The 12,203-nt window shown below is 47.2% G+C and overlaps 1 protein-coding gene across 2 annotated transcripts in view; it reads right to left on the reverse strand.

Moving 5' to 3' along the window:
* Window positions 1-9,355: 9,355 nt before the first annotated feature.
* The window catches only part of LOC121465657 (nephrocystin-1), a 57,071-nt gene continuing 54,223 nt past the window's right edge, over window positions 9,356-12,203 (reverse strand). For both annotated transcript variants that reach the window (XM_041678961.1, XM_041678960.1), the window contains exons 19-20: window positions 11,596-11,640; window positions 9,356-9,785 (exon numbers count right to left, since the gene is read on the reverse strand). In XM_041678961.1, coding sequence (XP_041534895.1) covers window positions 9,513-9,785; window positions 11,596-11,640 — 318 coding nt within the window. In that variant the 3' untranslated portion in view covers window positions 9,356-9,512. The remainder of the gene's footprint in view (window positions 9,786-11,595; window positions 11,641-12,203) is intronic.

Here is a 12,203-nt window from a genome sequence, read left to right on the forward strand (position 1 = left end):
GGGGCAGAGGAGAGGATGCCCAGGAGAGTTGTCCTGAGGACTGGGGTGATGGGATATCCTTCACAAGAAGCCTGTGTCTTGTTTCTTAGCAACAACAGCAGATTCCAGGGCCTGTCCTGGGCAAGATGGGAGGAGTAGCCAGTCAGTTCTGCCTGGCCTGGGCACAGCCAGGGGGGTTTGGGTAAAGGAAGCACAAAGCCACGGCCTTGCAAGGACAACCAACAGGCTCCCCAGTGAACCTCAAACCTGCCTGTCCCCAATCCTTTCCATGCCCTAGAGCTTACAGTCCGCACGCTCAGGTCCCTACATTGCTGACAGGATGGATCCACCATTTTCTCCTGGCATCTCACCTCTCACCACCTTTTCTCAATGTTACAAACAAGCACCATACCAACTCTTTGGGGCTATGGGTCCCCTTTGATCTGACCATAATCTACATGGGGCAGTAGGAAGCCATTAGGGTCGAGTAAGAAGTTACTTACACCCAGGTTCCAGGGATAGAACTTGGGTCATCAGGCTTGAGGGACAAGTGCCTTTCCCTGTTGAGCTGTCTCCCTGACCTTGAACCTATTAGTTCTGGCTAGACAGTGAAGTTAAGTATACACATTGTACTTCCTAGAGCAGCTTCTACGTAAATACTGATACAGACATGGAGCATTGCGGGTGCTTTTGTTGGATGCCAGTCTCACTCCAGATTCACTGAGAGATCCTCCTGTCTCAAGGAATATGGCAGAGCATGGCAGAGCCAGCATAAGCACACACCTATATGTACACATATGCATATTGTGTGTGTATGTGTGCATACGTACACAGACACACACACACACAGACTTGAAAGTTCTGGCAAAGGAAATTATACCAGAAGGGAGCTTGTGCTAGTAGATATGGAGGAACAGATGGTAAATATCTGAGTAAAGTATGGTTGAAAGCAAAAACCGTATCTTATATGTATCTAAAACAATGACCACCACACGGGACAAGTAAGAGAGAGAGGGACCATATAATAAGGTTTCTATATTTATCTGAAATGGAAAAATACTTTTATTTATTTATTCTTCTCTCATACAATACACCCCAATGGCAGCCTCCTCTCCCTCCACTCCTCCCAGTCCACCCCCACCTGCCCTCTCCCCCAGGTCCACTGCTCCTCCATCTCTCTTTTAAAAAAGGCAGGCCTCCCAGGGTTATCATCTAAACATGGCATAATAAGATGCAGTAAGACTAGTCATAAATCCTCACACCAAAGTTGGATGAAGCAAGCCAATAGGAGGAAAAGGATCCCAAGAGCAGGAAAAAGAGTCAGAGACACCCCCTCTCTCACTGTTAGGAGTCCCACAAACACCCCAAGCTAAACAACCACAGCATGTATGCAGAGGGCCTAGCACAGACCTGTGCAGGCTCCGTGATTGCTACTTCAGTTGCCCTGAGCCCCTAAGAGCCCTGCTTAGCTGATTCTGTAATATTTTTATATGTGTTTTCATTGTCCACACTGTCGTTGTGTGTATATTTGTGTGTGAGCTTGGAGGTTTGCCATTTTAGAGCAGTTTATTTTTCTAAAAGTCAGCCTAGTTCCTGGTTTGGAGCTTGCGCTCCCTGCGGAGAAGGTTTGTCTTCCACCAGCCGCAGGTGGATTTGCAGTTCCTTCTTGGCGCATGGTTATAACAGCTGCTTTAGTGCCTCCGTCCTGGGAGCCACGCTGTTTTGGGCTTGTCGGCGCTTGGTTTTCTTCTTGTCTTTTCTTTTTACAGATGTTGATATTTTCTACGGTCTTCAAAGATGAAGTGATTTTTGGATCCTTCAGGAGCCTTGTGGCATGGGGTCTGAGTCTCGTTTAAATCCTATCTTGAATACTAATCTGTCTTTTTTTTTTTTTTTAAATCAGAGAGCGAGCTTTGTGCTTCCTTTGGGCCGTGGTTTCAATGTTGGTTCAGTTTTGAAGGTTTTGCAGTGGTATGCTGGCCTTGAACCCGTGGCCAGCCTGGATGCTCTAGCTTTTTGATGTTTTGTTTATGGTCAACATTGGGGTGAGCTCAGGTCATATGGACTATTTTTTTTTACTCTTCTCTCATACAGTACATCCCGATCGCAGCATACCCTCCCTCCACTCCTCCCAGAATCCCCCATATGGATTATCTTATGGGATGATTTTTTAAAGCTCTCTCTCTGCTCTGATCTAACATCTTCTAGAACCCAGAAGACCCAGACTTCCATTTTCATCTTGGTCTTCTGGGTAAACCCATTTTTTTTTTCTCTGTTATCTCAAGAACCAGAACCACAGTGAAAGTGCCCAGGGGTGGAACCGGAAAGGTGTACACGGACTTGGGGGATAGTTAATACTGTTGATGTAAAACAAAACAAAACAAACAAACAACAACAACAAAAAAAACACAGTTCTCATCTCATCTCAAAGGGAATAAGAGATAGTTTGTTCTGGAACCAAATTTGAGCCCACAGCCCAGAAAACACAGAGCTTGGTACTCCAGGTTCCATGGTTCACAAAGTCTTATAGCTGCAGAACAAAAAGAGTTTTAAATCAAAGTAATTTTAAAATACTTGAGTGGAAGCATCAAAGAGGTGACTCTCTCCTCGGGCCTCCAATGCTGTCTGCTGATGGCCTTGGCGTTTGCGTTCGAGCTGGAAGAAGCTAATGGTTTGCTAAGTTAATAAATCCCAAGAGGTTTTTAATCTATTAATAACAGGATGTTAGGTCCACCATAGAAGCAGGCAAGGAAATACCTGCTTAGAGGGTTAAAGCTAAGAGACAGGATAAGATAATTAGGCTGTGGACCTACAACATCCCAACCTTCCCATTTCCCTGCTGTCCCAGTCAGTCAGGGTTTGCAATCAGAGTTTCTTTCCAGGAATTCTTCATGGCATTGATTACCACCTCCACAGAATCTACTCGGGAGACAAGTCACCTCTGGGTATGTCTGTGAGGGAGTTTCTGCCTTGGTTGAGGTGGGAAGATCTGCCCTAAATGAGATGACCCTGCCACGGATGGGGTCTGAGCGCCAGCCAGCGTTCTTCACTCTGCTTCCTGCCTGCCGAGGCGGTGTGGCCAGTTACCTTATGCCCTGGCAGCCATGTTTCCTGTCATGCGAGACTGTCTTCTCAAACTGTGAGCTAAAACACACCCTTTCTTTCTTGAGTTGCTTTCGTCAGGCATTTTATTGCAGCTTTGCACATGCTCTCTGGTTCCCAGGGCTCTTCCCCTTCGCTAGGCAAGGCATCCAAGGCTGCTTTTGGAGATATCTTTGCATCCTGTGTCCAGCTCTGGGTTTCAGATGGCCTCTGTGTCCTGACTGGGAGGTAGCAGAGGAAAGGAAAGGTGAAAGTCAGGTGGGTATGGTGGTTTGCAGCTACAGTTCCAGACCTTGGGAGGCTGAGGCAGGAGGATCACTCATGAGATCAAGGCCTACCTCGGCTATGGAGTGAGTTGCCCTGGCTACAGAGTGAAGCCATGCCTCAGAAAAAACAAAACCTACCACATTAATGACAGAGGGAGAGAGAGAGAGAGAGAGAGAAGAAGAAGAAGAAGAAGAAGAAGAAGAAGAGGAGGAGGAGGAGGAGGAGGAGGAGGAGGAGAGGAGAGGAGAGGAGAGGAGAGGAGAGGAGAGGAGAGGGAAGGTTCCCACCATCTTGACAATACTTTGAATTCTGCATTTCTTCCCTGTCCCCGACTCATTTATTTCTGTTGGGTACTGACCAAAGGTCTCAGCTCCACCCAGTGGGCAAGGGAAAGCAGACTAACCTTGGCTTGAGCGGTGTGAATTCTCTACAAGCACTCACCACTACCTGGAGTTTCTATTGCTTATTTATTACTTGCTGTGTGTCCCTGGCCCTTGAGCCTTGCCCTTCTTCTTCAGGCTTCAGGGGAGCAGGAGAGCCGGAGAATGGGAGTATCCTCTTAGTGGACAGCTGTGCCAGCTTGAATGCTGCCTGGCAACAGGGAGGACCCCAGTGGATGCTTTAAATGATGAGCTCTCTCAATTTTTCCCTCCTCCTCTTTCCCCTCCTCCTCCACTTTCTCTTCCTCCTCCTTTCCTTCTCCTCCTTCCCCTCTTGCTATTTTGTCAGCCTCCAAGTTGGCCTCTGAAAAAGGACAAAGTTCCACATTAAACTTGGCTGGCAGCATTCGACACAGATGAGCAGGGTAAGGTCCAAGCTGCCCTGTAGAGCGTAAGAGACTAAACCGAAGTACCAAAGTCCTGAGGGTGAGCTGCATCCATTAGTAATTTCCGTTTTATATTGCTGCCTGCAGCTGTGCACAGCCTCATTCTGTGTCGGTCACCACTGAGTCAGACGCCGTAGGCCACCCGTGTCCTGCCCGTGTGGCAGTTCAGGCCTGTTCTGCTCACTTCCTTATCCCTTATTCCTCCCTCCCCAAGTTGATGCGATCACTGTGCTGGATACCAGGAGCTTGGCTGGATTTCGACAGATAGTGACGTTTTTTGAAGAACTTTGGGTGACTGTCCAGGTAGCAAGGTTTCTCTGTCATTTCTAGAGCTTAGGAAGTTGCTTACAATGTGCTTCCTATTTACTTAGGTAATATTATATCTTTCTGGGTCTTTGATGGGGTTGAAGACAGATAGTTATAGTTTTCCTTAGTTATGATAAGAGGTAAGTTAGATATGAAACTTTAGACTCACAAAAATATTGTAACTGTAATTCTGTATTTCTTGCTTGATACCTGTTTTGTATATGTAATTTTACTATATGTTAAAGTTAAAACCTTCCTTTTTATTTAGACAGAAAAGGGGTGATGTAGGAATCCCCTCTATATGCTGTGAATATGCTTTATTTCCATTGGTAAATAAAGAAACTGCTTTGGCCTATGGCAGGGCAGAATATAGCTAGGCAGGAAAACTAAACTGAATGTTGGGAGAAAGAAGGTGGACTCAGGAAGACTTCGTGTAGCCGCCCAAGAACAAGAGGTAATGAACCACAAGCCTCGTGATAAAAAATAAAATCATAAAAATGTAAGAGTTATTTAATAAGAAACCTGAGCTAATAGGTCAAAGTGTATGTAATTAATATTAAGCCTCAGAGTGGTTATTTCAAAAGCTTCTTTGGGAACACGTGGGCAGAGAAAAGCCAGTCCAGGGGACCAGTGGGACAGAGAATATTTGTAGCTACAGTTTTGCAATGTGGATGTCTGAGTTGAGATGGCCCCAAGGTCAGGTAGTGTTTTGGAAAGGGAGCATCCCGACAGGAATGTGTATTGTACATATATTGCTGACTGTGCTGCCATGAGGCCATTAATGTGTGAGTTAGAGAACTATTGGAATTGATTGGCTGTGCAGGTGTATACAGGTATACACAGAGCCTGGAGGGCTTCCTCGGGTGTTATCTACCTTGTTTTCAGAGACGATCTTTCACCGACCTGGAGCTCACCAAGTGAGTTAGATTGGCCTGCCAGTGAGCTGGAGGAAGCCACCTGCCTGATTGGCCTGCCAGCGAGCCCTGGAGGAAGCCACCTGCCTGATTGGCTTGCCTGTGAGCCCTGGAGGAAGCTGCCTGCCCCTGCCTCTCTAGCCAACACCTTCCATACTGTTACTGCACTTGGCACTTTTTAATATGAGCACTGAATTCAAGGCCTTGTGTTTGTGTAGTAGCTCAGCTATGGCCACAACCTGAACTTAATTTAAATTAAATGTCACAAAAATGAGACACCATTGTAGGACCTCACAGCCATCATTACCCTCCCTTCTGAGGTTGTTTTATGTGCTTACAGGTCATTTGTGAGCATGCTGTAAGATAGGACAGGAACAGCACTCATCTTGTTAGGATAGTTGTTGCCCCAGCACCACTTTGAATGAATGAGAGAGTACACCATGACGGCCCTCAGATGTGCAGGCACCTAAGGAAGTAGGGCTATGTCCCCACTTCTTGGTATCGAGGAAAGAGTATACACAGCAGTGAGCTGACAATGGGATCTGATGATTGTCCCTGCCAGAGAACTCCGCTGACTTGGGAATGCTGTCCCCAAGAGGAAGTGTGGGCGCCCTGCACACGGTATCCTAGCACACTACAGACTGACGAAGCCCTCCCCTCACAAATGACACCTCTGCCTCCTTAGTCCTTTGTTGAGATGACAGCTTTCCAAGATGTTCCTGGGATGGGCAGGCAAGTTGCCCTGTTCATAGGGATGCTATAGACTCTGGAGACTCCACAGAAGCAGACAACACCGTGGAGTCACCAAAGCCTGAGACTCCCTGCCCTTTAGGGTCATCTCCAGCACCCAGGCATGGGGACCTCCAGCAGACCTGATGACAAAACACTCAAGCAGTGACCAGAGGGGCTAAGGAAACAGCTCAAGGGGTAAAGTGCTTGCTGTGCAAGTGTGAGGACCTGGGTTCGGATCCCCAGAACCCACATACATCTGATGCACTATGCATCTGTAATCCCAGCACTCCTACATTGAGTTGGGAAGCAGAGGCAGGAGAATTCCAGGAAGATGATAGATCAGCTAGCCTGGTACACAGAGCAGAAAACAAGAGACCCTTTCCAAATGAGGTGGTCTAGGACTGAAATTTGAGAATATCCTCTGAGCATCACATACACACACACACGCACACGCACACGCACGCACACACAGACACACATTGACTGTTAAAGGCCATAATAAAGAGGCTAGGAGTCTGAGTCTAAGGAAGAACGGGCCTTGTGGTTTAGTTTCTCTGCATCTGATGTCAGGAGCCTCCTCACCTTCCAGGGAGGCCCCTGTGGAGAAGGCTTGTCCTGCCCTGCCTTCTCCTACCACTCCTTTCCCCTACAGGCTTAACTCAGCCTATGGCTGAGCCTCACCTCTCAACACGCATGCCCCGGGACTGTTTCCAGGATGTTTTTGGCTCCTTGACAACCCTTTCCTGTTTTGGAGGTTAATAAGTGGCATTTAAAAAGTCAGAGAGGTTTTGCTGAAAAAACAAGATTCCACTGACTGAAAAAGAGGAGTTTCTCACGGGGAGGGCCACATCACCCCATGGCGCTGTCCCCTCTATTCAGGCTGTCTGGCCATGTCCCTCCTCTTCTGACTCAGCGCCACCCAAACTGTCTGTGGCTGTCTCTGTACTTTCCTCACATGTCAAAAACTCTGAAACTGTCCACAGGTTTCAAATGAGCAGGGAAGATGGCCCAAGAGCTCTGAAAGAAGGTCCTCCTGGCCCGCATCTATTGAAAGGAACTCACTGGCATTCATTTTCATCCCGAATGCCCAGGCCCAGGCCAAGAACAAGCCAAGCAGTTAAAACAAAAATGTGGATTCTACAGAAATACCTGACTTCACAGGGGGCGTGGTGGTGACTTGGTCTTAGGTTCCTTTAAAGACAGGCCCCCAGGAGACTAAGTGGGGGGGGGGCAACTCAAGGGCTGGGTAGGACAGAGGCTCTGGAGTCCCTGTACACATCTGACTAGGCAGGATCTCCAGAAACAGCTTCTGGAGAGACCCTGAGGAGGAGAGGAGTCATCTAGAAAGTGTGCCTTAGAGTGATGGACAGAAAGGGTGTCCTCAATGGCCCCTTATGTTGTGGAACAGGACTTTAACTGGGTACAAGTTGTGTTGCATCTGTTTAACAATGTAAGGATGGCTTACATTACTTTGTACTGTGTTTGTTTTAATTTTGTAAAGATGTGTTGTATTTTTTTTACCTTGCCTGCCGAAGGCACCCGATTGGTCTGATAAAAAGTTGAATGGCCAGTAGCTAGGCAGGAGAGGGCTAGGCGGGGTTAGTGGGCAGAGAGAATAAGTAGGAGGAGAAATCTAAGAATGAGAGAAGAAGAGAGGAGAGAATTAGGAAAATGCCTGGAGCCAGTCAGGCAACCACCGGCAGACACCGAGTAGGACATACAGAAAGAAAGGTGAAAGCCCCAAGCAAAATGTAGATGAAGAGAAACAGGTTAAGTTATAAGAGCTAACAAGAAGCAAGCCTAAGCAAGACCAGCATTTATAACTAACAAGTCTCCGCATCATTAAGTGGGAGCTGGTTGGTGGCCCAAAAGCAAAAGCCCGGTATGCCCTTGCCAGTCACTGAGGGCGGAAAGGGGCTCACACAGTGGCAGAGCGAAGGCTTCTTTTCAAGGCCAAGTTCTCACTTGCCCGTCATGTTTTGGGCCAGGAATCCTGCTAAACCATGTTAATTTCTGAGATCAAGGACCATTGTGGTTTGGATAAAATTTAAGTATGTCCTCCTAGGTTGCACAGGTTGTAAGCTTAGTCTCAGGATGGTAATGTCAAAAAGGGACCTTTAAGAGCTTGGGCCTAGTGGAAGTTGGAATAGCTCACAAGTGTCATAAATATGACAAATTTCTAATAATAAAGGCCTTTTACCAGTCAATACCCTGTTAAAAATGTATTTCGGGGACTCGAACAGTTGAGGCTGACCTCTTCTCCATTGGTCCATATTTTTGTTCAAATAATTTTCTTCAATTTTATTTGCATATTTTTTCTTTTAAAAAATATACTGCATGGGGCAGTGGACTGGCAGTATTAAGTACTGCTTGTGTGCATATGTAATTCTCATGTTTGCATGATGAGGTGGAGCCTCTGAGGCAGCAGACATGATACACAGCATATCAGCTATGCCGCTGACTGGCTCTGACCTTATGCGAGTCGTAGAACCTGCCTGGTCCGTCTCTTCAATGGTGATGATCGGAACCTGCATCCTAGCTACCACAGTGTACCGACAGACACAATCAGGTACTCGGGAATGGCCACTGGTACTTCACTCTTAACCAGGCTACCTGGCAGCACAGCCAGGTACCCGAGGAATGGCAGGTGCTAATATTGTTAATGATAAAGGTTTGAGATATTTTGCAGTAGTCGTGAGCTTCTCTGAGATGCACTAAGACCTGGATGTTCCATGAATGCATGTAAGCATCCCACTTCAATGTGGGTAAAATATTTTTTTTTTGACAGAGGACTTTTTATACTGACTTGAAAAGACAATGATTGCATTTGTTCTTATCTGGGTTAAATCAAATCAAACATTAGGCTGAATTAAATGCCTAACAACACAATTTCTCAAATGAACCTATAATATAACCATTAATAGCCAAAAGTTTATATAGTCTGCATATTAGACTGCTTGTCTTTGCAATGCTGGGGCTGGAGCCCAGGGCCCGAGAAGTACGAGACAAGCACTCTACCGCCGAGCCCTTGCACACTAAGCTTGTATCAGTCTTATGTCTTAGAAATATTTCCTTCCAGGTGGATTATATTGTCACTTTCTTGGATAAACACAAATTTCGCCTTTGCTAAAAAGCTGTGCTGTTGTAGACACCTGTACCTTCAGTTTGACACTTTGGTTGGTGTTTTGAAAAAAATTCAAACTTAGATATAACAGCATTGCTTATAAAATGTATTTTATTGTTTTATACAACAAAATTATTAGGTATTTCTTTGAAAATAGAATTTGTACACAAAAGAATATGATCTAAGTTCTAATCAGTCCATTTCTTTTGGTTCTGCCGTTTGAGCTCCCAGGGTCCAGTGGGGAGCGGGGCCATGGCTGTCGTCAGGCTGAGCTCTTTCTCATTTCCCCCAGGAAGTCATAGGTCTGCTCTGAAAGGTCAAATGGTTCATGGACCCCGTCTGGTGACAGCAGAGCCTTCAGGGAGCCCTCGTTCTCTCTGCTCTGCTTGAGGAAGTCAGCGATGGCTTTCCATCGCGCAGCCTCCGTCTCCTCTTCGGCCCACTTGAACGGGGGCAGCAGTGTCGAATGCAGAAGAGGGAGCACGCAGTCATGGTAGACCAGGAGGAACTCGGCCTTCAGGAGCTCTTGGTCTCTCTGGGAAAACATCACCACAGAGGAGCTATGAGGAGACTGGGGTCATTGCTCTCGAAGTACAGAACCCTGTGAGCTGTCGGCTAAAAGTCACCGAGAAGTAGGACAGAGGAGCTCGCAGGGAATGGGCTCTGAGTGGTGGGAGCGAGAGTCTGACTGCAAAGTAGAGCTTAGCGGATCTCCCTAAGAACTCTGCAGTGGCTCTGTGAGACCAGTGTGTGTCTCCTATGCACCACTGAGGGCATCACATGTTCCATCAAGGAGGCAAAGTGTCTGACAGACACAGACACACACACACATGCACACAAAATGCAAGTTGTATGTACAGACTTAGCTGGATTATAGTCTGCCGGAAATAACTGTCTCAATATCAGAAAGAAGTGGGGCTGAGCACGGTAGTGCATGCCTTTAATCTCAGCACTAGGGAGGCTGAGGCAGGTGGATCTCCTTGAGTTCTAGGTCAAACAGGTCTATTTAACAAGATCCAGGCCAGCGAGGGGCCTGAATAAGAAGACCTTAACTCAAAAAAACAAAACAAAGAGAAGAGGCAAGCATTCTGTGGGATCTGGAGAAAAGAGGGCCAAGCAGGGGAGACTACTGGGGAGGAATGAGGGCTCCTCAGTCCCGAGGGCATCATACCCTCCCCAGACAGAGCCAACAGGCAGGGTTGGGGGTCTCAGAGCACACTGCCTGAGAGCAGGAAGCTCTGCACACCCTCCGCACACGCAGCCGCTGCTCACACGGAGAGTCGGGCACACCGTGGATGGGGTGGCACTCACCCACTGCTGTTCTAGAAAGGTTCAGAACTGCAGACTGGGTAAGTGCAGTGCTACCTGTCATGTGGAGGCTCAGGTACCAACATAATGGCTGCAGTTCCCACTCCTGACCAAGGTGTAGCTTTTTATTACTGTTCTTTTGTTTTCCTCTTATATTTCTTATAAACAATTAACACTTTCAGGTGTATCCAGCCTTCTGACATTGGGACACAATGCATCATCTGCAAAGTTAACTCTTGAAAACCATGAAAAAAATTCAACAGAAAATCTCAGTGTTCTGGGCTGGAGAGATGGCTCAGAGGTTAAAAGAACTGACTGCTGTTCCGGAGGTCCTGAGTTCAATTCCCAGCAACCACATGATGACACACACCCATCTATAATGAGATCTGGTGCCCAGAACACTATGTACATAATAAATAAATTTAAAAATATCTCAGTGTTTTAAGCGCGTTTACAGTTTTGTGTGGGGCCACACCCATAGCTGTCCGGGGCACATATGGCGCATGGGCTGGGGCACATGGGTCGGATGTGGCCACTGCCTCCTTCTGTAAGCGCATGTTTGTAGGAACACAGAGCTTTCACACGCTGTCTAAGGCTGCTTTTCCCCTGACAACAGTAGCCTTGCTGTGGGAGAGACACCGAGCCCTGCAAAGCCTGTCTGAAGTCACTACCTGGTTTTAAACAGAAAACGCCTGTGGAATTTTCTGTTTAGTGGATTCTGGTAGTAATATCCCGCCTCACTGGTCAAGGCCAGGCTTGCCTGGCTAGACCAGGTTTCTGCAGGTGTGTAAATAAAGGATATTTGCTAGCTAACTGCAAGGCTGGTTTAGAGGCTACTTCATTAAGCCAAACTCAGGTCTGAAATGACTGACTTGTTTAGGGCAAACATGCTGCTTTCTTAGACCTTGTCTGTGCAGCCACAATGACCTGCACAGTCTAGCGGAGTAAGGGGTTACACCCAGGGCTGCCTCCCTAAAGCAGAGGCCTTGTTACAATGCGTGGAAAATCAGTCTCGAGGTCAGTGGGAAAATCGTTACCTTTTCTGATCGTTTTAGTGTGCTTTCTTTCTCGGCCCATGAACTCTAAAGAAGGAAACAGAAATGCGTATTAGTCAGACCACTCACAAGTCCTGGCAGCACCTTCTGCAACTTCACCCTGTAGTTAAGGTCATGGGCAGGGTCAGAATTGCTGCACAGAATCTAATGCACAAGAGGCAACACTATTGCCAGCAACTCAGAACCAGCCTGACAGGGGAGGCAGGCACATGGGCACAGGACACCTCAGAAGCCTGTGGTTACTATAAGGCAAAACAAACTTACCAAAAGAATGGGTAAAGCAAATGCCTGCCAACCACACACAAGGCCCAGAAGTCATGAGCTTCCAAGGTGAAACAGCAACAAAAGTAGGAAGCCCTGCCTAGTACCCCATGCCAGGGACTCTGCCTGACACACTGGTGATGGGGTGGGATGTGAGAGAAGGTCGATTTGCAAGTAAACATCTCCAGCCTGTCCACAGGCTTCACAGAGCTTCTTTAAACAGAGAATCCAGAGATCAACGGAACCCACATAGGGATGAACTGAAGACCTTGGCAAAGCAAGTCCCTGGCAGTCTGGAAGGCTGGCAAAATGTGCCCAGCCTCCAGGCT

This window comes from Microtus oregoni, unplaced genomic scaffold (genome assembly GCF_018167655.1).
Source record: "Microtus oregoni isolate MIOR12 unplaced genomic scaffold, Mior012 000031F_ref0000149, whole genome shotgun sequence".
NCBI lineage: Eukaryota > Metazoa > Chordata > Mammalia > Rodentia > Cricetidae > Microtus > Microtus oregoni.